The sequence below is a fragment of the Parasteatoda tepidariorum genome, chromosome 2, assembly GCF_982258835.1.
Source record: "Parasteatoda tepidariorum strain Cologne lab strain chromosome 2, Ptep-v5.0, whole genome shotgun sequence".
Classification (NCBI taxonomy): domain Eukaryota; kingdom Metazoa; phylum Arthropoda; class Arachnida; order Araneae; family Theridiidae; genus Parasteatoda; species Parasteatoda tepidariorum.
Window position 1 is genome coordinate 20,993,109 of NC_141756.1, and position 27,459 is coordinate 21,020,567.

Below are 27,459 nucleotides of genomic sequence, written 5' to 3' on the forward strand. Positions count from 1 at the left end.
AAACCTCTTATAAAGTTTCTGCTTACAAAAGTAGCAAAAAATGTTCTTTTTTTTTCAATGCCGAAGATTTGATCTATAAATATTCCGAATTATGAGTGTCATCGGTGCAAGTTTTTTTTTCCGGCGCCATAGTGACTTTTTAGAAAGAACAAAAATAATTGTCATATTGGATGAATATGATTTTTATGTAAGGAATAAAGTGGAAAACCATGCGACTCAAACTGACAGTAATTATTAATATTAATGATAATTAAAAAATGATTTTCGATACCTTGTAAAGCTATTGACAAATGATAAAGATTTTTGTCTCCTTTTGAACAAGACCATACCCAAAGGTGATCGGATGTCCGCAAATCTTGAGGACAGTCTTTAAATTTAAAAAATGGTCCTTAAAACTTTTTGAGAATAAAAAATTTTCGCAAATTTTAACATATGCCCTCAAATATCCCCGAATATTCCCTGAAAACTTGTCATCTTTTTTTATATGCAATGAAATATATATATATAAAAAAAAAACAGAAAAGATCATTATTTTTACAATACCTAATACAAAGAAAGTAAATCATTATGAGCTCTCAATTTTTTTTCTCCAGGATAATGTGAAAAATTTAAAAAAAAATCATACGTTAATTTTAAGAATTTTTTTTAGTTAAAAAATCTAACAACTTAAATCGCAATTTCTTATAATAAATTTATTCCATATCCAAATTTGAAAATCATATGAATGCAAATAAGTGTACGAAATTTCAAACGATGAGCAGAAATAGAAAATTAGTTTAAATTTTTAGAAACACTATCGATAAATTATTATTCTCTATGAAAAAAAATGTAATAAAATATTTATTACCAGTTTTGAAAGGTATTGAGAATATTTGTTTGCTTGTCAGAAGATTTTTTTAAAAAGAAATATGTAAAAAAACATGTTTTATGCAAAAACTAATTAAAATTATAAATTTGAAAATTGATATTTCAACATGCATGATACACTGAATTCCTTCAGGAAGTTGAATCTGATAAACTCTTCTTTCAAACTTCTTAACATCTTCAACATATGTTTATAATACAATACCTAATATTTATTGGTATTATCAAAAAAAGAAAAATAATTTGGGCTGTTAATCTTTTCCCTAAGATGTTAAAAAATTCACAAACACTCATATATGACAATATTGAGAATTTCTTTTAAAAAATCTCCTAATAATTTAAATTGCAACGTCTTTTAATAGATTCGATATCTAAATTTGAATATCATATGAATATAAATAAATATAAGGAAATATGTTCGAACTTTAATAAACATTTTCTTAATTAATCCTTAAGGTATCCGACTACCTTAAAAACGAGGATTTTCACGAAAAATCACTTTTTTATTTTATTGCTTTATAATAATGCCCAATTTTTCTAGTTTTCAAAACTGTTTTGTTTTTGAATGCACGTCAAGCAGAACTTTAGTTATAGCTATTTTAGTAACAGATGACAGCTGTCTAACTTACCGGAAATTACAAAAATGAAACCGGTAGTAGGTAATAGTTTTGATTCCATTTTTATTTGTGTGTTTATTTTTCTTTGATATTTAATTTTTAAAAGCTCTTAAACTCTCGGCTAATAATCTGAATTATATTTTAATTAGATTTTACGTTTCGTGGTTACTGTTTGTGGGTAACATGAAAAGTTAGCATATTTTCTGATAGTTTGTTTACATTTGAAGCGTACTTTCTATATCTTGATTTTGATTTGTTTTGAAGAAATTTATTGATTTCTTTCAAAAAAATTTGTTATTTACTTTGATAAATTTATTGAGATGGGTAAAGGACGTACTTCTCGATCTAAGAAACGTAAATATTACGGTAATCAACATGCCAACAAAAGCGATGATTTGAGTAAAGTTGACTATACCATTTCTTCAAAATTGTGTAAAGCAGATGAATCTATTACTTCAAGCTCTTCAAAATTATTTATTTCTACGGATGTCAATAAAGAACTGATCCTTTTGGATAAAAACAATCCGTGTGGCAATCGAATAATTGATATTGAGATCCTGATGATGATATTAGCTTCATTATGTTGTCCGGTTTGCTATGATAACAAATTGCATTTAGAAGAAAATTCTAGATTTGGGCTATTATAAATATTATAAAAAATATTTTTTACTTCTAATTATTAATAAAAACTATATTTAGACATATATATTAGAATGTGAAAATACAGTAAGATGGTTGTTTAATAAAAAATTGTTCCTGTGTAAATGCTTTATAAGTAGTAGACTTTTGATGTTATTAACTAAATACTTTAAAATATCGCTAAATAATACGTTAAAATATCGCTACGTTAAATAAAACTAAGAAAATGTGTGAAGGAATGTGCCCCCTATAAAATATAATAACTTCCTACTGACAAACATTCATAGTTTTTAGAAGAAATGTAATTATAAACTTTAATTGTGTTTTTCTCAAAATGAAAATTTCGCTGTTTTTTGTCTACGGAAAACAAGATAACTCAACTAATTATTATAAATTTGTCTTCAAACTTTCAGAGATTGTTTCTTGTATTGGTGGTTATATAACAGACCTCCAGAATTCAGATAAATGTATTATTTTTTGTTTTATGAGATATTTTGCAGTAGATAATGTGAAGAAAATGTGAAAAAAAATGGAAAAATATGCTTAACACTCCATAAATTCTTTTAATTTCATGATATCATTTAAGTTGAGGTTCATAACACTTCAGAGGGTTATACAAAACGGCTCAAAAAGTTTGATAGCTGCATGTACAATAGTTTTTTGTGTAGAGTGTTTCCCGTTAATGAGTTATTTTCATTAAAATTATCTGAAAAATACTCTTTAAGCAAAAAATTTCCCATATATTTAAATTTTCTCTATTAAATATGTTCATTTAAATTAATATACAATATAAATTGCAATAATGTAGTGGAAAATATTTATTTTTCAAAAATTTTGTCCCGAAGGTAGTCGGATACCTTAAACTATTAAAAAAAATTTATGAAATATTTATTGAAAATTCTTGAATGATTTTAAAACTATCTGGTCTTGAATATCTTTATTCAACAGAAGATTTTAAAAATATGTAAAAAACATGTTTATTGCAGAAATTAATTTAAATTATAAATTTGAAAATGTTTAAAAAAATCAGTATCATAAATAGAGCTTCAATAATAAACTCAATTCATTGAGAAAGTTTAATAAATCTAACATCTAATTATAATTCTTAAAATAACATTCTTATCAAATTAAGAGCTAGAAATATTCCACGCTCAGAATAATTCATATTTCGTTGTTATTCATCAGAGGAAAAAACAAATTAGCTTAAATTCAAAGCAGACAAAAGGGAAATATTTATAGAATACGAAAATGCTTCGAAATTCAGTCGGAAAATATTCTTCGAAAAGTTTGTATTCTTTACACGAGTTTGAGAAAAAGTTTAATCTTTTTCCTTTCGAATTCTTTAAATCGCTTGCTTCAAACATTTTATAAAACTTTTGTAAACTATGATATGGAAAAAAGAAAGACTATAATTGAATTGAAAGATTACATTAAGTTTATGTTACCAAACAATTGCCATTGATAATAATGTACGAGCGAAATTTAACTTAAATCATAAGGAAGAAAACTAATTTTTATAGTTTAGGTATTCAGTTCAATTAGTTAAGGTATTCAATTCAGGAAAAATGGTGTTATTCCTTTAAAGCCTCTCGGCGGGAAATTTAATTTGATTTCGATTAGAGAATAAATTAAGGTCTACAAATAATAAACCATATCGTAGTGAAAATATAATTTTAATGGATAAATAATAACAGACGGAATCGAAAATATTACTTATAGGCCAGGGAGTAGAAAAGTTTCCGCTAGGCAGAGGGCGCTGCAGATTATTACACTATCTTCCAATTATTACAGTATCTGCCGATCATTTAAGGATCTTCATATTATTTTTCATCTTAGCGCTTTTTAAAGCAAACAAAAAAATAGGGGGAAATTGCTGAAACAACTTTTTTAAAATATCTTTAAACACGCTTCGTAGAAATTAAAAAACTGAATTGAGAGAACAAAACAAACGTTTTATTTATTTGGATTTGATTGGAACAAAAAGTGTATTGTTTGGATTGGAACAAAAGGTTTTGTCTATTTCTTTGTTATTTAATTACAAGCTTTTCTAAATAAGAATTCATTCCATTTTTTTAGTATCATTGTATAAAATTCAAATTGAATTTAAACAGCATGTTTTTATGTATAAGGATTTTGATAAATGCAAATTTTGCAGCATGCATTTCAGATTAAGCTGAATTTTTACAATAATAAACTGGCAGCGTTGAGGTCGTAGAAAAATTTGAATATAGCAAGATAGTGCCGAAGATTCTTTTCGCAAATTCTGCTATCGAGCTTAAGGCCTGGTTTCTTAGGACAGGACGCCGTCAGCTGGAAATCAGCGCTAACCTCTGATTGGTCCATTTGTGAGTTCGATAGTGTACGTCATCGAACGCTCATCTTGAACTCGATGACGTATAATATCAAACTCACAAATGGACCAATCAGAGGTTAGCGCTGATTTCCAGCTGACGGCGTCCTGTCATAAGAAACCAGGCCTTAAAGGCTAACAGGTTGGTACTAACTACATAAGTATAAATACGAACTACCCTTTAATCCGGTCTGTGGAACCGGTGCGTTCCAATACTATTCATCTCATTGCAGTGAAAAATAGTCATATTGTTTGTAACAACATTCTACTTTTAACCGTTATAGCGGCCGGATGTGTGAGAAACGAATTTTCTTATAGGATTAGCATTACGCATGTTTGCGTTAGTAAACAACACAAGATTATTTTTTCTTTTATTTATTTAAAATTTACCGTCCATATTTTTAATCTTACAGCTCTATTTAATCAAAAAAAGAGTTTTACTGAGAGCTTAAAGCACGTTTTTATCTTTGGTTCCTTGAGTGAGGAGATCACAAATAAAATCAATGTGGATAGTTTTTGTAACACATCGAAGTGTCGACGTTTTTATTTAGTTTATAGTTTCGCTTCTGACACCATCTTCTATGTAAAGTGAAAGGGAACAAAAAAGAAGTTAAAATAAAAGCTGTACTCTAGATTAGAATTCATTAGCAAAATGATACGGGTGTGGTAAAATCTTGATTATCACGGCCACGAATAATATTTTCAGCACCAAATAATTTTGCGTGTATCCAAGTTTTCTATTTGAGAATTTAACCTTTTACGTGTGTAATGACATGTTCTATTGAATTTGATCATGTGAAATCACGGACCTTGGTGGTCCAGGTGATAGAGTGTTCGCCTTCCAAAGAGATGAACCGAGTTCGAATCCCACTCGGTTCGCACTGACCACAGTGCTAACGTAAAATATCCTCAATGGTAGACGGATCACGGGCTACAGACAGGCTTTCGTGGTTTCCCTCCACGTGCTCCGCAAATGCGGGTTAGTTTCCCTTAAAAAGTGATCCACGAAGGTAAATTTCTCCCAATACTTGACCCAGGAGTTTCCTTATCTTATGGATTGGGTTCAAAATTACAAGGCAACGCTACGGAGTTTCTTGTTGTCGTATATTCGACATTAGTTGTCGTAAACCCAAAAAATTTTGGGTCGGCTGTTCAATGACTGTTATAAAGCAAAATGTGAAATCCCTAAGCCGTGGTGGCTCAGGGGATCGAGAGGGGAAAAGTCTTCTACCCGCGTGGGTGGAATTCACGACGTCTTGGAGATGGACCCAACGCTCTACCAAACAGGGTAACCAGGCCCGAAAATTATGCAAGTTCAAAAATTCTTTATATAGATTTTATATTTTTTTAACAAACTTGCTAAAATACCTTACATTTTTAATTTCTTTCCCTGGTTTTTAAAAAAATTATGTCCAAATGGTTCAGTGTTGCAATAATGGGTTTTTTATTCATACACCAAACACTGGAACTGGATTTTTTAGTTGTGTTTCATCGTTAAATAAATGTTAAATTTCAGTCACGTAATCTATATAAACCTTAAATACTGGTTAAATAGTTCTTTAAAAGGGCTAAATAGTTTTGCGCAAATAATTCTCTGTTACTTTCTTCCCTTTTACTTGGCTTTTCATGTAACAAAACGACGAGGAGGGAGAAAAAAAACAAATCTACCTCCATTTCCACCTGATTGCCTTTCTTCCACTAATTGGAGAGGTTGGGGAGAGGGTGCCCAGAAATCTCTCAGCATCCCACCCAGGATGCTCCATCAAAAGCCCAGCTTCCTTGTCTCCATTACGCGCTTGTCAAAGCAAAGGATGTTTCTTCCCTAAGATGCTCAAGATCAATCTCTTTCCCACACCCACGCACCCATAGAGAAAGAGGAAGCACAACATCGTGAGGGGAAGAGGGGAAAGGAGAAGTTAAGTGACACATGGATCTCCCCCTTTTCCTCATTAACAATGGATTTGCCGGACTCCAGGCCGGACATAGATATTGCGGTTAGTGTCGATGACACACGGCACACGCTATTATATAGAGAACCGCATGCAGAGACAGGATTTCTATAGTGACTGTAAATGTATCGAAGCAATTTATAGGGTGTTGTGGTTTGTTCGAATTAGGATTAGAACAGAGGTACAGTATCTGATATCCTTTCTTTTACTTTGAAAGAATGGTGGAAGAAAATGTTAAAGTAATGCTAGAGTCACATTAAAAAATAAAAAATAAATTAAGGCATTTCATTTTTTATTTTCTCAAGAGAACGCAGAAGAAATAAAAATGGAGGTGACATTAAGAGAATTTTCAAACAAATAGAATCCGCATTCAATCAATCAAATATCCATTATTTTCCTACAAAACGCTGAAAAAATATCTTTCAATATTTGTCCAAACATCTATATTTTAATAATCCTATAACTACCAGTCACACTTATATTTATAGAAAAACTTCAGAAAATTCTCAAAAGAAATTACAAGAAGATTTTTGTTTGTTTCCCTATGAAAGGTTCTGGTAGGGTTTAACGCTCACGACTGGAAGATATCATTATGAGAAGATTAGCGTATAGCTTGCATAGAGGAACAAATTTTAAGGCTAAAATTTAAACAAACTTAAGAATGAAAGTAAAAATGCTAAAAGGAGCGTATTAGGTAAAATACTGGTAAAAGAGAGAGAAAGTGTGCGATGATATCATAGAATATTTTATTGAATTTAAGGAAACCAATTTTAAAAAATAAGGAAACAAGAAGTTGATATTACTAATTTTTTTTTTACTCAGTAATTGAAATTTTTTGTTCGCTATTTCTAGCGTTTCTTCATTTATATATTCTTTTTTCTCTCACTTACCTTCATCCTCATTCATTATCTCATTTATTTCGCTATTTCTAGCGTTTCTTCGTTTATATATTCTTTTTTTTCTCACTTACCTTCATCCTCATTCATTATCTCATTTACTTATTAATTCATTTACTTTCTCATTGATTCATTCATTTACTCTCTAATTTAATCATCATTATTTTGCTTTCATTACACGTCCTTATTCTTTAAAAATGCTTTGAAAATGAAGAAACGAGAAAATAGCATATACTCTTGATTCAAACACATTCACTCACTCCTCTATTTACTTTTTCGCACAATTTTTAACCGGGCAATTTCAACCATTGGCTTATTCATCTATTTATTCATTCGTTTTTTTACCAAGTGAAAAAAAAGTTAAAGAAAAAGTTATTCTTGTTCGGTTTCTATGGCGACTTGCGGCTAGTATTTTACTTTGAACTCCAGTTTTTTTACATCTCTTTTACACTTCACACATGTCTTTTTATTTATTTTTTTTCTTTAACTTTTACTCAAAAGTATTCTTTTCCAATAAATCCCACATTTTTCTCCAAAAGTCAAAAATCTCTCGTCAATTTTGAAATAGATCTCTTTTTAAGTTTCTTACTAGATTTTTCCAGGATTAGAGCAAGATTTTTTTTCAGCAATTTTGCTAAAAATGACATAATCTGAAAAATGATAAATGGCATTTCCTGACATAATTCCTGACTTTTCTCAATAAACCAATTCTCTGCAAGTTCACATGTCTATATGGAAAGTCTAATTTATTAATTTAATTCCCTTTCATTTAAAAGAACATGTCGTATTAAAATAATATTCCATCATATCCATTTATTTAACTCACTTTCACTTAAAAAAAAATTCTGTTATCAATCGATCAATAACACATCTCTTCGTTTAATTTAAAAATGAACCCCTCCCCCCACTCATTTCTTGCTACATATTTACAACCGATTTCTAACGAATATTTATCACCCGTTGTAGTTCAAACTTCTGTTTGGCCAATAATTGTCGTTTAAATTCAAAACTTCATACTCCAATCTTTCAAGCCTGATCAACAGGCAGAACACACATCGACATTTGGCAGCATTGTTACAAGCCAAATTTCAAGGTTAACACGTCCGACCAAATCTCTATCGCAGTGCGTATGATGTATGTACTCGACGTTTAAAATTTTCATATAAAATATAACTAAAATAGAATAAGTATAAATAAAAATATAAAATCGTAAAATATAAATAAAAAAATATCATATAAAATATAACTATAAAAAATTAGAAATTTCAGTCATATACGGAACACCCATAAAATAACATGAGGTGTTAACGTGAGAGGTTAACACGTACTGCCCTGATGGGAATGTTAAAAATATTGACACAAATACTCAGTAGAGAAGAGGATTTTAATTTGTATTTTAGGAAAATAGCTTAAAAAATCAGCAACCGGGAAAATTTTTACGCTTTTGTCAACAACAAAGCAAAAAAAATTGAATATTTCAGTATAAGAAAAGCTTAAAGAGATACTTGAAAAGCATAATTTTTTGTAGACCTGTGAACTTTTAAAGACAGAATGGAGTACTTGCCATTTAAGAAGAAGTTAAGTGATTATGCCTAACAATGTTATTTAAATTAGATTTAATTGGATACCTGTAAGTGATATCACGGTGTGTCGAACCTGATTGGTTTCTGAATCAACAGATGCCACGATTTACCTACAATGACGTCACTTAAAGGTATCCAATTACTTTGCATGTCAGAGGAATATGCACAGATAAGCTCCGGCGAGCTTCTGTTGAAAATGTCATATGCCGCATGCAATTATTAGAACATCAGAATGGTTGTTACATTAAATCCCATTTGTATATTATAAATAAATATTGATGAAAAAGTTATTTACTCATTATGAAAAAATTATTTACTGTTTCAGTTGATAAATATTAATTTATTACTGGTATCATGCTAGAACAGCCAAATTTTCCCCTTTAAAAAAACACATGGATTTTTCTGTTAAGAAATCGAAACTTTATACTATGCTGAATATGTGTACCAAGCCATTTTTTTTTTACATTCCGATCACACGTGCAATAGAGCTTTTAACACCCCATGTTATTTTATGTGACCCTGTATTATCACATTATTGTTGGATGGTATGTTTTCTTTATATCAAAAATAAAATTATGCATTTTTTACTAAGCAACAGTGAGGGGGCTCGTGGCCCGAAATCAATTACATACATAATCCACGACTTGAATGGCGAGCATTGGTTCAATGAAAAATTGCGTAAGCAATTAGCCAATGCCAATACTGGTCCTTTGCTCTACGAGCCAGAGTCCAGGATATTTTTAAATTGAATGCAGGATTAAATACATTTTTCAAACGAATTTAACTAAAGTATGAAATGTCAAAAGAGCAAATGTATATGTTCTTAAGTTCTGATAAATAGTTTTAAAGAACTCTTAGTTTCAAAATTTTTGCTTTAGGTCACTACTACTGGAAGAATATTTCACACAAACCTTAAAAATTGGAGGGTAAGTGTTAGTGGTTTTAAACAGGTTTTGAAGTAAAAGCAAATAAATAAAGAAAAATGTCGAAATATCTAAGTGTGCTCAAAAACAAAGGCAGTTTCAAACAGTTTCACAAACAAACCAACTGATCCACTAAATGATCTTATCTTTCTTTCTGTTGTGTAACTATTTACATTCCTAAAGCAAATATACTCAGAGAAATCACGTCACAAATCAGCTCCACAAGCCTTCAATTACAAGAAAAGCATTCCGTCTCCGATATAAAATCCTTCCATCCGCTATTAATGGTCACTTTAATCGAATTCCATCCCTCTATTTCGAACATTCCTTTAGAGATCACTCCCTTCCCACAATCCCCCGGGGACTTCGCTTTAACTGCAAGCTTGTAATACAAAATTACAGCATTTTTATAGAGGCATTAAGGGTCACCCCCTCAATCTTGATTAGGTTGAAGAATTTTGTTGGCGTTAAGAAAAAGATCTCCCACAGTTTAATGCCCTGCAAGAGCTGATTTCACTCTTTTTATGCCAACAGTCATCGCCAAGTACTCATTTTATTGTGCATAAATGAATAAAAGTAAGAATGAACACAAGATGGCAATGTAATTCATAAAAGTTTGTAAATGACGTAAAATGCGAAGTTAGTTTGTCGAAAATGAATCATTCAATTTAATCAAACCAAATACATTTATCAATTCACAGATACGTTTTAAATCGATGCGAATGTATTGATTCGTGCATTACATTCAAATCAGCAATTTCGTTTTAAATCATTTAAATTAAATTGTGAATCTTAAATACATTCGTCATAAAATTCGAATAACTCTATTAGAATAAAATAAAAAAATTCGAACTAGCATATTCCAATTAAAAACCGAATAATTTTTGAACTAATATTTGAGACAAATGATTCGTATCAATAAATTTTTATTGAAAAAAAAGCATTTTTTTAACATTTTGGTCAATATTAATTCATTATCTATTTTTAAAAAGTGTATAGTGAATAAAAGTTTTAGATATAATACTCCTGATACATGGTAGAGTTGATTTTATGGTAGGGAGGCGAAGGTTATCTTGAAAAACTCTCTAAAAACTACGTCTTTTACCGTTCAAAATTGTCTGAAAAAACCTTATGTTAACTGTCCACAATTCTGCTAGCTAGATTGAGAAATTTTCATCGAAACAATATTAAAATATTGAAAAATTATCAATAAACTTAAATTGGAAAATAAACAGCTATTTTTAAGTGTGATTCCATGTCTTTAAAATGAATTATATAAAAAAAGTTCACAAATTAAATATAAGTTGATTGAATCTTTTTTATTTTATATTTTCTAAAACTAGATATTAAAGTGCAATTTTATGGGAGAAAAGTTAATCAATTAAGAAAATGACAAAACTATAACAGAAGAATAAAAAATAAATCAATCACACAGTCAAGAAACCAAGTCAAGAAGTCAAGTGTGAAAAGAGTGAAATTAAAGTATGATACACAACATCGAAAAATGATTATATTTAAACCATTGCCAATGATCAACAAATAAGGAATATAAATTCCACTAGAATGTGACTTATAATTTTATTCTGAACAACTTACAAAAATTTTGAATAAGCAATTCAAGAAATTTATTTAGATATAACACGAAACTAGCGCTTACTACTTGATTTTTCTTGAAGTTGAACGAACTATCGAAAAGCACTTCAATCGAAATATTTAAACTAAACATCCAAGTATGAATGTTTATTTTTTGAAACAATCTAGACAGTAAGTAACAAAAATATGACATTGACCTTTCTGAATTACGATATCTTAATGGCTTTTAATCACGGAAGAAAAGGATTTTCTAGCATACTATAATTATAAAACTAAAACTGTCTGCAGAAAATTGATTAAAACTATCACTCTCGTTACTTATAAAAATGAAAAGTCAAACTTATAAAATTCGAGCAGCCATGCTCGATTAATTTGAAAAAGTGGCATGAATTGTTTTTTAGAGCCATTTTTGGAGTCTTTTAATGGTAAACAAAAATTTCAAAAATAAAATATCAAAATTCAAAAGTAAACAAAAGTTTCAATGAGAAAGGGAAAGCAGTCAAAGATGTGCTGTGAGCCAAAAATAGAAATAAATAAAAAATATCTCCCTGAATGACTTTTGTTCTAATTTTAACAGTTCAAAAAGTTGATCTCAAAAAGGCTAATTAGTTAGCGGTAATCACAAATATACAATATTTTATTCGTTAAAGCACTGAACTGTCAGTGTGAGTTCGATCCCCAGTGGCGGCTTGAAGCCCACTCAGCTTTAGGTCAATGGGTACCAGCTTGCTTGGTAGGTAAGTGCGGCCTGTGCGCAAAGCTTATCACATTGCTACAATCATGCCTTTAGTTAAGAAAGTATGCAGCCATGTTACCTCCATGATACTACTAGCTCATAACAGGCTGAAAAATCAAAAGGGCTTTTAAGCACCTTTAAGACACCTTTTTTTTTAAAAAAAACACCTTGTTTTTTTTAAAGCACCTTTAAGGGCTTTTGAAAAACGCATCTCAAAAATAAGCACCTTTAAGCACTTTTTAAAAAGCTACGGACCCTGATTTCCTTATGTTGGGGCATAATTATGAGTTTCTTAATATGTATTACATACGGAACACGTATATGTGTGATGCATGTGTATGCACTTGAAGAAATATAATGAAAAGCAACATTTTCAAATTATTCAGGTGGACGTTTTTTGGAAAGACTTACCTACTATGAAACAAATAAAGTTTCTGTATATTGTGCAGTTATCCATAGAAAAATTTGGAAAGCTTATTAAGTATTTATCTAGAAACAATATTAAGGAAGAAACTAAAGTAAAAATGTCATCTTTCGTAAAAGTGTGACACGTCGCGCACGCGCGAGTATGTCATTTTCTCTTCTGCGCCGTTAATTTTGAAAACGCTATTGCATAAGAGGGAAGCTTTAAAGTGTTAATGTTAGAATAATTTAAAAATATTAGTAAAGGTATATTGATGTGGGTGATGTATTCAACAATATATATAACTCATTTAATATACATCACCAAAAACGATTATAATTTATTGAAACTTTAAATTAAAATTGTAATCAAATTAAAATTGTAAAAAGAAATCGACTTTTTAGCTCCAGATGGACTTAAACCACTGTAGAAAATAACTACACGCATGATTAATGCCTTAACCTTTAAAGAGGATTCAATAAAATATATCTTCTTCAAATACGAAATATTATGTATCTTACAATCCCACTTCATAAATAAATGCTAAAGAGACCAGTCAAACTTTGAAAGAATGAGGATTCATTTTTTTAAATCAAAATGCAACAATGCACTCAACCTAAAATGCATCATTAATGCGCACCCAGCATGAAAAGCGCTGTATTGTTAATCAATTTCCCATTCTGTATCATGGAAACATATCGCTCATAAGAATTCAAACTAAGTTTTGGGGAGTGCATTTAAATTATACAATAGTTGACGAATGGATATGGGTGAAAGTGAGGAAGCCTCCCAACATAAATCCATCAAAACTCAATCTGATAAAGTCAGCCTTATTGATTAAGAGGCTGTCCTCCATGTAGTGGTTTGAGTGACTTTTAATCCACTGGAAAATGGAGTTGTATAAATATCAACAGTTTGAGACGTTTGTTGAAGTTGATGGAAAAAAAATTACGGAAGTAAGAAGAAAGTAATACTGTCTATGGTGCAAAGAACAAGCGAAAACAAAAATATTATTTTTAAATAAGAAAATAACTATAACTAAAAAAGGAGCTATTGTAACAAAGCAAACAAAGAGAAAAGACTTCGCTGAAAAGAATAGCCATCTAAGGCGTGCACAACAAGCAATTGCGAAAACAAAAATTAATTTTACTGTGACGCTTACACTCCGAATAACAAGCTATTGTAACAAAGAATTTAAAAAAATATATTGCCATCCATATTGGGCACAATATCTATTACGAAGAGGAAATGATGTTTAAAAAAATGATTGCTTATGTCTTGAATTGCAATAAAGCAAGCAGAAGATTTAAGAAAAGTGTACTGTCGTCTATAGCGTGAGCAGTAATATTTCGCAAAAACAAACTATTGTAAAAAAAGCAAATAAATTAATAAATTTATCAATGTTATTTATTGGTGCAAACAACTTATTGCAACAGAAAAAAATAACATGTATTAAAAATATAAAAAAATGTGGAAAATATAAAAAGCATGGCTGTGAACATTTTCATTTTCAAAGCGCTCGTTAGACAATTGAAAATGAGTAAATTACTCGTATTGACATTATAGCTACAAATAACTAATTTGTTTTTTTTTAAACTAAAACTTCTGGCATTTCTTTTATTACTTTTTCAAAACTTTAATTTAAATCTCTTCAAAGCCTTATTTATATCTTTTAAACATTAAAGTTTTATAAGACCAATTATTTTTCATAAACAACGGTTAAAATGAATCAAAGGCTAAATGTACTTTTTGCTTACAATATTTATTTTCCTATTATCACTACAAGTGCAAATCATGCAAATTCGAGACAGATAATTTTCTAGAATTATAATTGTACTCAGCTTTTGGTAATTTCATCTGAAAGAAATCTGGCCAAAAGCTGGCTGTTTATTATCACTTACTAGTGTAAAGCACTTCAGTCTATGGTGTAAGCAGTAAACTGTTGTAAAATACATTTGTGTCTTAAATGAATGCAAAATTGCCTCACTGATGAAAGGGCTTACGTGATGTTTCCAATGAAAATTGCAACTAGCAAACGCAGTAGTTAAAAAAAAAAAAAAACGTTTTAGGCTAGTTTTTTGCGATGTAAATAAGGGAATAAAAATTTCTGATTTCATTTTCAGCTTTCATAAAATGATAGAAAATTAAATGGTATAAATTTAGTTATGTAAGCAGACAGACGTTAAAAATATGGAGAAACTAAAAAATATGATAATAAAAAAAAAGCAGAAGTATATTTCAAGTTCAAAATATTTTGTCTCGTAGTTATATGCATATAGAGCTAACGGAAATAAAAGAATTAGGAAACAATGAACAAAAAAAATAAGTTTTTTCCTGTTATCCCCATTGCAACAGTTTAAATACTAATGGAAATTACAATTCAGTCTCAATGTGAAATGCTTCCTTTCAAATGAGATACATTCTAATATTCTTTTTAGCCAATTTTATTACTTACGAGGAAATCTTAATGAAAATTAAAAATCGAATATTCTCCAGATAGAAAGCAGCAAACGATCCTTCTTAGAAGTTCCAATGCCTAAATAACGAAAAAGAGTATCAGAGAGGGCAGCTGAGTTGTTTTCTTCTTTGCATTATCACGGAGCAGGGAAAGTCCATTTCCAGTGTAATCAAAAGACCGTTTGTTGAATAATAGATATGGATGGGCGTCGAACACGTCTTCCCCAACAAGGACCTAACTTTTCCTCCTGTGATACCAACCATACAACTTAGTGAAAGTAGTAGTATTTAACTATGATAAATCCATATTAGTTCTTAAAAATCGTTTGCAAATAAATCGTAAGAAAAGATATCTTGTTAAATAAACATCGAATCGTAAAGAGTATTTTGACATCAAAATTTAAGTTAAGTATTCTTCAACTGTAAAACATTTGCTTATCTTCTATTTAACAGTATTTACCTGCATTATTTAATTATTATCCTTTCTTCGTTTGGTACTATTACGGTTTTGATAATGATTTTCATTTCAAATTAAAGGCTTAAAACTAAGAGTGGTATTCATTAATTATAACTTAACATTTTATGATAAATATATTTTAAGGGTTTTTTAACTTATTAACCGTTTTACGATTATTAAACAGTAAATAAGTTACATTTAAACTGCTGTTTGTAGAAAATGCAACACCATGAAAGAATCATCAGAATCAAATGAAATTTAATGCAGAAACGACTTGTACTGATACAAATAAATGATGAAATTTTCAAAACAAAAGAAACAAATTAAGCGTCCGAAATCAGTATTTGGTGCAGCCACCACGCGCTGCAATAAGTGCTGCTATACGACGTGGCATGGAGTCAAACAGATGTTGAATATCTGCTTGAGGAAGAGAATTCCATATCGCTTGTATGCGCAACCAAAGTTCGTCTTTGGAAACTGCAGGACGCGGATCACGAGTGAGACGCCGACCAACCATATCCCACACGTGCTCAATAGGCGACATATCCGGCGAATAAGCAGGCCAAGGAAGAAGTTGCATGCGTTGTGCTGAACAGAAGTCTCTAACAGTCCGCGCAACATGTGGGCGTGCATTATCCTGCTGAAAGATAGCTCCAGGGATGCCTTGAAGGAAAGGAACGACTTCGGGCTGTAGCACTTCACGGACGTATCTGTTGCTATTGAGATTACCCTCAATTCGTATCAAATTGGATCGTCCATGATACGAAATCGCACCCCAGACCATAACTCCGGGTGTTCGACCACTATGTCGTTCAATAATACACTCAGGAAGGCAGCGTTGACCGGCATAACGTCTAACACGAACACGGCCATCATGGGTCCACAAATTGAAGCGTGATTCATCTGAAAAGACAACTTGGTGCCAATCAGCTCGCCAGTCTCTGTGCTCAAGAGCCCACTGCCGACGCAGCCGTCGATGATCCGCCGTGAGGGGAATCCTGTATAATGGCACCCTTGCACGCAATCCACGGCGCAGCAGACGACGACGAATTGACGAAGCCGACAATTGTACACCTGTTGCAGTAGACCAATGTGCTGCCAGCTGCCTGGAGGAAGCTGTGCGATCATTCACCGCCATGCGGAGCAGGTGTCGATCATCGCGCTCTGACGTCACCTTCTGTCGTCCAGTGCCTGTTTTTCGAGTTGTTCGGTGCTCGTCGGTCCACTGCTTCCAAACTCGCATCACTGTGGAACTGTTCCGCTGCATACGAGCTGCTATTGCGCGATAGGAAAATCCTCCTTCTCGAAGGCCGATTATCCTCCCTCGTTCAAACTCCGTAAGTTGCTTGAATTTCTTATTCTTCCGTCGTGGAGGCATACTCAGGTCTCACTAAACGTTTGCCACTAACAAATAATCATAGACTATTTTCAACGTCCCGCTACAGCACTTTATTTATACGCTTTCAGCATCAATTCAGAGGGCGCTGCGCGCGCCACGCACGCGCGATGGCTCTGAAACTTTATTAATTTGCATAATATCCTATAATTGACATTTGCTGCGAATTTCATTTGATTCTGATGATTCCTTCATGGTGTTGCATTTTCTACAAACAGCAGTTTACTTTCATTATAGGCTTTATTCAAATTTGTGTCCAGTCAACACATGAAATTTAAACGATGAATACAAAACTGTAAAGCATTGTTGGATATTAATGTTTCACAATGTTATTAACACGTTGAACGCCACGTTAATTTTACATAGCTTGCCCGTCTTGCCAAACTGCAATTAACTACAAACTAAAATCGTAAATATTAGACAGATTTTGCTAGTTTTAAAAGGTTTAGCATGACATATATGAAAAAAGTGGTGAATTATATAAGACTACGAATTGTTTAAAAATAGTGGTGGATAAAAATCTACTAAATTGAATTTATTAAGCCAAGAATCACAATAATTAAGTAAATTTTGAATAAATTTTCTGCAATTCCATAAAAGAGTGTAAATTTTATAGTTCTATATTCGATTTTTTAATGCCGTATTTCGACGCTCAAATTTCGAATTTGAGTATTCACCTATTGGTATGATTTATTCGCTACTATTCCATCGTGTTTCTACATCATTTTCCGACCATTTTCTCGGTAGTTACTTTTCGTTTTTGCCATCTTTTTCACTTAGTTTTTCAAATAACGATATGTTATTTCAATACTTAAACTTCAAATTTGATTAATCACTTTTTGACGCCCTCAATTCACAACTATGCAGCTGTAAATCAACATCATTTTCTAATCGTTTTCTCGGCGGTTATTATAATTAATTATCTTACTTCCGTGCCGGCAATTTCCTCATCGCTTTCAAAATATCCATGTTTTAAATACGATGTTACTACTACCGACGTATTCGGAATAACGCATTTGAGCATTTAAACCTTCATACGAGCATAAATATTTAATATTTACCAATCAGTGATTATTTGTATTGCAATAAGGCACAAAGCAATTATTGCGTTGAATTTTTTGCATCCAAAATGCATTGCGATACCGCTTTAAGAAAATGCTTGTGTGAATCCTAATTTTTATAGAAGTATGTTTTAGAACTAGTAAATTTTGCCACCAATTTTGAAAATGAAATTATGTCCTTCAATGGGATGCCTGCAAGTGATATAGTGTGGGTATCGCGCTACTCATCGCTTGTTGAAACGTAGCTTTTGTTCATGCTAGCAACTATTCTTTCTATTCTGCTTCGAGTAAGCCAAACCCTTCAAGTGTCAATTCTCTTTGGTGACGCATTTTATATTCCTTCACGAAGATTCTTTCACAAAAATTTCCATTCTTTTACTGTATATTTCTCACTTAACACAAAGGCAGGCATGAAGTCATGTAGAACATAAACTAATTATGCATGAAGTTGCCTGGCACACAAATAAAAATATATCACGATAACAATAAAATACGTAAACAAATAATAAATCTAAGTTAAATCAAAGGCGTAGACGAAGAAGAATTATACTTCAACAAATGTGTGATACGGATTTAATTAACTTTACGTTAATTAACATTCTAACTTATGAAGAGAAGCTTAGCTCAACTTCAACACGACATTTTGCTTATAAACGATTCACGGGCCCTGACGTCATATGTCACATGAGTAGGTATTGTAATCTTCTTGAAGTGCAAGCACCCAATTAAATATTTTTATGTAATTTTCACGCAACAATCTAATCATCGAGAAGAAAAAAATTATAAAAGCAATCATGGGTATTAGATAAACAAAACTTCCAAATAGTGACATATTAGCCTCAAAACTTCATGCAAAAGTATTTGTTAAAAGTTTTACCGAATGATTTAAGACATTATAAAAGTAAACAATCCCTTGAAAAAAAAACTTAATTTGGTTCACGCTCATTAAATAAAACTTTACCAACAATCACCGAACAATTTTTCTTAAACCTAAAAAAATTTCCTCTAAAAAATAAATGCAATTCTTAAATTTCACAACTTTGGAATGCTTATTCTTTATTTACCACTGTTTCCTTCCCCAGTCCAATTTCAAAAAAGAAAAGTTTTGGGGAAAGAAAGTTTCTTATCATAACTTTGGATGATCAGTAATTTTGTCACGTCTGTCACTTACCTATATCTGTACAGCCGCCCCAAGTGCCCTGGTGAGCATGCCTAGCTAGTTTTCCCAGAGCATCTATGTAAGCTTTAGATGCTGCCACCGCTCCTACGGGAGAGAAAAGAAACATTTATTTTTCTAAATTCAAACAAACACATAAATAAAAAAACGGTGGTAAACATGAATTGTTTTCTGTAATAACAAAAGTTTTGAATTATGTGCGATCATTAACTTGCAAAAATTATTATGTAATGAAAATTAATTACTTGAAGGTATAAGTAATAAATGCAAGAATTTAGAAAATCTATTAAAACAAGCTATTTAAATACTATACTATACTAAAATGTGCATTTAATCTAACGATTATTAAGAAGTGAATAAAACAAGCAAACGAAAAGCGAGGACTTGCGTGAGCTGTTTGCTGTATTAAAAAAATTTTAAAATATGTGCGACCATTGGTTTGCAAAAGCTTATAATGTAATAAAAATGAATATAATAATTATTTGAAGGTATAAGTAATGAATATAGGAATTATTAAAAGGTATAAGTAATGAATATAAGAATTTAGAAAATCTTGTTAACCAAACGATTTAAATATTATACTAAATCTGCGTTTAACGATTATTCAAAAATGAACTGAACTTTTCAGAGTTTCATAATTTATTCATGACGTCTACGTAGAATTACAATACACAGAATACTTGAGAATTTCTTTGTATCGTTTTTAAAATAATTTCAACAGTTCTTTACATATGAATAAATTAAGAACGAATAGAAGATTGAAACCGATGAAACAAAAACTGGTATAATTAAAATATTTTATTTTAAAATTATTAATAATAATTATAAAAAAATATTTTATTTTAATCCATAAACAGATTAAGAACAAAAAGCTAAAAATGGACAAAGCAAAAATACTGATTATAGTTTATTCAAAAGCATTTATAATAGTTTTTTTAATCAATAAGCGAATTAAGAACAAGTAGAAGATTATAATTGGCAAAACAAAAAATTTTCTGTTTTGCTTTTTTACCACTTTTATCATATAGAATAGTTAAAATTTAGAATTGTCTCACAATATACTTGAATTAAAAGGAATTGTTACAATTAACTATGCTTGTTACTTGAAAACAAGTAAAAATGCTATAAAAATGTAGTTAAAAACAACTTATAAATTTTATAACAACTTTCAAGATATCTCAGGCAACAATTATATCTTGGCTCCAGTCGGGCTCGAAATTCGCTCAGTATTGGCCCTATATGAACATGCTCTGAGGGACTAATATTGGGGATGTCTAGATTTTTTAATATTGGTATGCAGATTAATAATATTCTATGTAGTGTTAACATCGGTCTATCTAGGGTTTATATTAAGATAATGATTATAAAATATCGAGTCAATTTGAGAATTCTATACAGGGCCGATATTGGTTGTAAAGTGGCAGTAAAATGTCGGGTGAATCGAGCAATTCTATATAGGGCCCATATTGGAAAAATATTGGTTTTTTGAACCCTGATTGAGCCACGATTCGTAAATATTGGTCCAATGAGAGTTCAAGTTATTTTGCTACGAGAGATGTTATAGATTTCAAATATTTCACAGACTAAAAATTTATTGACATGCAAAATTTTAGTTTGACGAATAATTTTTTAATTTATCAACTATAGACGCGATTTAATAGCGAAATGCTAATTTTATTACACTATTTTTAATATATTTTTAAAATCAAATAATGCAAAGACAAATGGAATTATAAAATAATCCAAAGAAAAATACTTATTTTTACTTAAAAAATAAATCAATTCGAAAGAAAAAAATTCACAATGGTGTCCCCCGCCCCCCTTAAGATGTATTGAGTTTAAACATATTTATGAGTCGCGGTTCATTTATTTCAGCCTTGTGACATATTTCAAATACGCCATTTTTTTTTATCACATTGTTCCATTATTCTAGTAAAAAATCAAAAGAAACTATTTTTCCATTTTTCAAAACCATTTGAAAATAATACTTAGCGGATCTATTTTATGTATTGAAAACAAGATCTTCACGCTAGAACTCGAAAACTGTATTTGACAAATGTAAATTAGAAATAGTCAAATACATTGCATGCTTTTTTTTCTTCTTCTTAAAATGTGTTGATTGATGAAAGTTGACTGTTATGTAATCTGGAATTCAAATGCAAATGTTGATCTGTCATTCAAATGCATATTTAATATAAATGATGATGCGTAACTTAAAATATATGGAAGGATTTGGAGCAATACTCTTTTAATATTGCATTACATGAATTCAATATGTTTATAAAAATTACACAGTGACCTAAAAAAATGATTTCTTTTTATGTAATGAAGCTTCTATAATGCATTATTCTTAAATCTTCGTTACACTATATGTCGATTCTACTGATTGGAAAATTTCCCTCTGAAAATCCTAACTAGTTTAATGTTTCAAAGCAAATAACTCATTTTCAAAAATCATGATGAGTGCTTTCATAGAATAGATAACTCTTGTGACCATATAAAGTTTCATATATTTTGTGATTCTAATTTGATTTCCTTTTACAGTGGGATACTTTAAAAAACACTTTCTAAAAAAAGAAAAAGAAAATACGGATAAAACACTGCATAAAAGTTTAAAAATTTTATCATTTAATGAATAAAAATATTTTAAAAAAATACTGTGTGCAACGGAAACTATACTAGTAACTATGCTTTAGTATTGTCCCAAAATGTGATCTACAGGTTAACGACTTTATGGATATATAGGTGGCGCTACTATAGTATAGTCTTGTAGAGTATGGTAGTGGTACTTCAACTTAAAAATATCAGTGCAAGATATATAGAGCAGTGGCACTTAACCTTAAAAGAAAAACGTCATTGTAGAGTATACCGGGCAAGAAACTTACGGCAGCGGCATTTGCATAAAAAAAACAGTATAAGTTGTTGTTGTAGTTCATTTACGTTGCACTAGAGCTGCATAATGGGCTATTGGTGACGGTCTGGGAAACATCCCTGAGGATGATCCAAAAACATACCATTACAATTTTGATCCTCTGCAGAGGGAATGGTACCGCCGCTTCAGTAGCCCAACGACCTGCACGCAAAGTCGAACACTTTTCGGTAGAACAGCTTAACGAGGATCAATACCGCCACACTCGCCAAGTGGACACCCACCCGCGCACTGACTGCAGCGTGTGATGCTTGACTTCAGGTGATCTTATGGGAACCGTGTCTTAACGATCACTCCACTGCGGAACAAAAACATCAGTGTAGGGTATACCGTTCAAATGTGTACCGGGCAGTGGCACTAAAAGAACAAAAATAAAAAATATACATACTTTTAATTATATTAATTGCAAGCTTTGAGTACCATACTTACGAATGCAAAATGCTCTGTTTACACTTATTTTAACGTATAATTGCGATCCAAATTTAATATATTTTGATGTAATTATAATTTTTAAAAATTGACATGAATTTGGGAACTTTCGAATCGTATAAATAACAAATAGAGCACGATATTTCAAAAAAATTTCAGAGTTGAAGTTTTTTAAATTTCACTTGACATTAAATAGTTTTGAAAATAAACAATACTTTTTAAATGTATCATGAAAAACATTGTGATATTTTCAAAAATGAGTGCAGGTTTCAGATATTCGACAAATTTTGCAGAAATAAAAATTTTAAAATCTCCTGACAATTGTTTTAAAAAATTTTTTAACTTTAAAGGATTTATGTTGTGATATTTTTAAAAAGGGGGGATAGCATATATTAAGTATTAAAACTACCCCTCTCCCAAAAAATCGAGCTTTACAATTCTGTTTTAGTAAATATGTTTCAGTAAAATATGTGCGTTACAAAATGTCTCATCATTCTTCATTACAAAAATATTTTAAATATTCTTTTGTAGAAATCGATTTCGTTGCTAAATTCCTTTGAAATTAAAAAGAAGTCATTACCCAAAAAGGAACAGCTTTAATAAAGCTTCGCGTAATTATTTTAAACTGATTTATTTTGCAACATAAAAAAAAATCCTTAAGAAATGCTTTTAACATTGATTACAATGACACTTATTTAATTAAATGAACATGTCTGAATTTTATTAAATAAATAACAGTTGAATTAATGCTTCGATAAATGTCCTGAATGTCAGAGAAGATTATTGTAATCAATTTTTTTCGAGAGAAGATAAACTTGTTCCAGGGCTAAAGAAAATAGAAGGGCTGGTTCACTCCTTTGAAGTATCTCTCGCCGCGCCGATCCTAAGACGTCACTCTAGTGACGTCACTTTGGCGCAAAGCTCGCACTTTTACTTCAAGAACGGAGCGTTTGGCCTTACTAGCTCTAACTAATATTGGATCATTTCTTTTTGCGAGATATTCTAAGACATTTGTTATTTTCTATAATGACTTTCCTCAGATTTTGCAGTGAATTTACAAGAATTTAAAACTATTATCGAAATGTCAGTTTGAGCGATTGCAACTTGCAAAAATTCTGATATAAAAACAAAAGGAAAAAGTATAATTTTTCGCGTGTTCCCTAAAGTAAATGAACAACTATGTAAAGAATGGATTCCGAAATGACACAGTTAATATAAAACCGCAATACGTTTATTCTGTCGTAAAGAACTTTTATAAAAATTCATTATCTAAATAGAAACCGCCTCGCTACTTCATAAAGAAAGGCAGGTGAAAAGAATTAAAAAATAGATAAAGTCAAAGAAAATTAAAATGTAAGTAAAAAGTATAAATAAAATATATAGTATATAGTTGAAATTCTCCTAATTTCATAACATATTTTTTAATGTAGTTATTCTAAATATTTATGATTTTTTTTAAAAATTATATTCTCTTCAATTTAAATATCTATATATTATATCATCGTAAATTTAAATGTCTATAAACAATTGTAAAATTTCTGATGTCACTATGAACCTAAATTATTATTTTGTTTCAGTAATTAGCGTTTAAGGTTGATGTTTCCTAATGATTAAGTATGAACAAATTGCTATTAACGACATATTTTAAAATCAGGGATTCTAAATTTAACTTAACTTATCCTTATAAAAGAATATGTAGATAAAAAGTGTCGATATATGCCTTCATTTTTCTTAATAGTTAAAGTTAAAACTGAACTTTTTAAAATTAAGTATTTATCGTGTCATTTTCACCAACTAGCAAAACATTTTTATAAGTTTAAAATTGTATTTTTTTTTTAATATAATAACCAAGAAAGTTTTTTTTTTGAACTATGTTTATTAACGGAAATAATGTGTTAATTACGTAAAGTTTGAAGGCTAATAACCAGAAAAAGTCTAACTTATTTTTACAATAGAAAGATGCAAAGTTATCATATCTTAGCTTACGATCTCCGAGATCTGTATACACAGTGACGTCATGAGGAGGGAAATCGTAGCTTCAGCTCTAAGAGCGGAGTGAACTAGCCCTTGTATTCTCTTTAGCCCTGAACTTGTTCAACTTACAAATATTTAAAAATACGAGATTAATTAATACATAATTTATTAAGAATCAATAATGTCAAAATTTTTATTTCAGAAAACTAATAAGTTTAAGCGTAACCTGAATGATTACCAAACTTAAGAAATTTAAATTAACTAAATTATTCTCAAACATAAAATAAAAAATTGAGCCAGAAAAAACTAACATTCAAATTATTCCCACGCGAAGCGCTTTAATATTCAAAAAAGTCTAACACCTGTCCAATTATTTGCCTAACAGTTCAATCATTCAAAGGTATCACGCGTGGACGCCATCGTATGACAGATATCGTATAACCCTTTAATGCAGATGGGACACCGGTGTTGTTTTTCTATATTTTTCTAACGCTTTAAATAGAAGCAAAAATATATTTTGACAATTTTTAATTATAAAAAACACTTATAGTTAAAAAATCTTTTAAATTTTCGGAATTATATTTGTACTAATATATAAAATCCAAAAAAAGTAGTAGGAAAAAAAATTCAAATTCAAAAAACTATCAATAACTGATATTATAAATCCAAGATATTTAAACTATGTTTCTCTCAAAACTAAATAAGTGCAAATATGAAAAAAATTATTCTTTGGAAATAAGCTTTATTTTGGAAGACTTTACTTTTAACGTAGAAAAAAAATCGGTGTTTTATGTTGTACTTCATAACCGTGAATTAATAATATGCAAACGATAATATTTTTCACTTATTTTGACCTAAGTTTATTCAATCAAAATAAAATAACACATGGAATATAGTAACAAATCCTATATGAAAAAATAATATAAAAAATAAATTTTTGAAGTTATACTTCTTATGCGACTTCTAACAAGGTTGCGTTAAACATTTAACGCTACATTTTTATTGGCCGGGAAATCACGTGGTAGGATCCAGTTTTCCCTCATTCATTTCCAGATTGCTTTGGTTCTCACTAGCATAAAAATAATAAAAGTATTGTTTTTCTATAAATATTTTTTTAGTTTGTTTGGATACACATATAATTTAATAGGGTAGTATTTTTTATTTTCAAATTTAGTGGATAACAATTGTAAAAAATGAGTGAAAACAATCCCACGGACAATGCGAGGAATTTAAGGTTATGTGAAGGTACGTCTCTTGTGAATATCAATTGATGTTAGGTTTTCTCTTCTGAAATTACACTATGACGCATTCACGTACATTATTAATACAAATACATTTTCCATGGCGAGACGATGAGGCAATCACAATCACTTCCACTGGTTCAAGAGGTCCACGAGGGAAAAATGCACAATATTACCGTGATTACAGAGCACGGAGGCGAGCGGAGCAGGAAAAAGAGTCGTTGAATAGAACTAGTGATCCTTCTACTACTGTTGATTCTTCTACAATTAACGTCGCAGGTTGCGAAGTTTAACTTCTTCCGCGAGAAGGGACTCCACGCACTATTTTTTTCTCTTTTTTTTGCAGTCACTAAATTAGTAAAAATATAACATTTTACTTTAAATGTATGCAGCAAAACTAAAATCTATGACTACGTAGAGTATTTACAAAAATGAAATTATTAAATAATGGGGAAAAAAATAAATTCCAGGTCTACATTTTTCGCAATTAGATAATGGGAAACTTTGCTGTACGTCTCTAAGGAGTAACTATAGATTTCTGCATCTAACCTAGGCGAAAGAAAATCGAAAAATCACCTTTAAAGAGCTGAACCAATTAAACAATGGAATTTACTCAGTTAGATTTGAAGGAGATTTCCTCAACTTTTCTCGTTACCGATGCCTTTGATTACACCAATGCGGACATATTTAAAATTTTTAGTCGTAATTCTGATTAAAAATAGAAATTCTAGCTTCATTTCTTTTCATAAAGGAAAAGTTGTTTTCTGAGAATAACTTGAAGGATCATTTAAATGGCTTCAAAACACATTTAATTTCAGAACCACAGATTATATACAAAGTTTGTTAAATGTCAATTTTGTTTAATTTTTGTGTTACACATTGACTTGCGTGCAACGTTTTCAATATTTTTCCTAAAACTTTAATTTAGCTATTACAGATTGAAATTTAAGTGAAAGGTCTGCAGGATTTTACTTTTGCAAGCGCACATTTGCTGTTTTACATTATCTGGTCAAAAGTATTCGGACACTTAGTGTTACAGACTCCGAGAGTTCTGAGGTATATACAGTGCAATAAAAAAGTAAAGCCACTGCAGAAAGTGATAAAACGTAAGATGAAAGGACCTCGTTTTATAATATAGCCATAGATTATGACATGATTAAATCAAAAGCAAGATGAAATTAATAGCAAAATACATAACACATTGCTTTATGTGTCATAATAAGATTTCAACGCAAAGTAAGTGGAGGAAAAATATTAAGTCGGTAGAATTATTACATCAGTAATCAATGTGGCATATCTTATTTTCGATTACATATATCAATCTCGCATTCATGGACCCAGCAAAATTTCGAAAAATCCTGGTATCAATATAGTTCCAAGACATCTTGATTGCAACAATCAAATCCAACATGCTCTTGAATTGTCGGTCAGATCTGTAAACGTCTCTTACAGATATGCCCTACAAGTTTTCTGCCGGATTCAGATCTGGTCTATGAGATGGCCACTCCAAGGACTTATCCTTATTTACTTTCCTCCAGGATGAATATGAAGTATGGACTTTCACTTTCTCTTGTTGAAAGATTTAGTCTCCGGATGTAATAAGATTGGCAACAAGCAAAAAATTATCTTCAAATATATCCTAATACATAATTATATAATATTCACGCAAACTAAAATGAATACAATTGGAGTTGTATCATCTGCTGCAAAAACGGATCCATCACCAAATTGACGTTTGGAAAATGAGTGTGGTCCAGTCCGGAAGTCGTGCCAGAAATATCGACA

The 27,459-nt window shown here is 30.6% G+C and overlaps 1 protein-coding gene across 1 annotated transcript in view; it reads right to left on the reverse strand.

The window, feature by feature from the left end:
* LOC107437211 (BAR/IMD domain-containing adapter protein 2) overlaps window positions 1-27,459 on the reverse strand; it is a 133,064-nt gene that overhangs the window by 51,446 nt on the left and 54,159 nt on the right. The window contains exon 3 of the mRNA XM_043043135.3: window positions 19,096-19,188. Within this exon, the coding sequence (XP_042899069.1) occupies window positions 19,096-19,188 (93 nt within the window). The remainder of the gene's footprint in view (window positions 1-19,095; window positions 19,189-27,459) is intronic.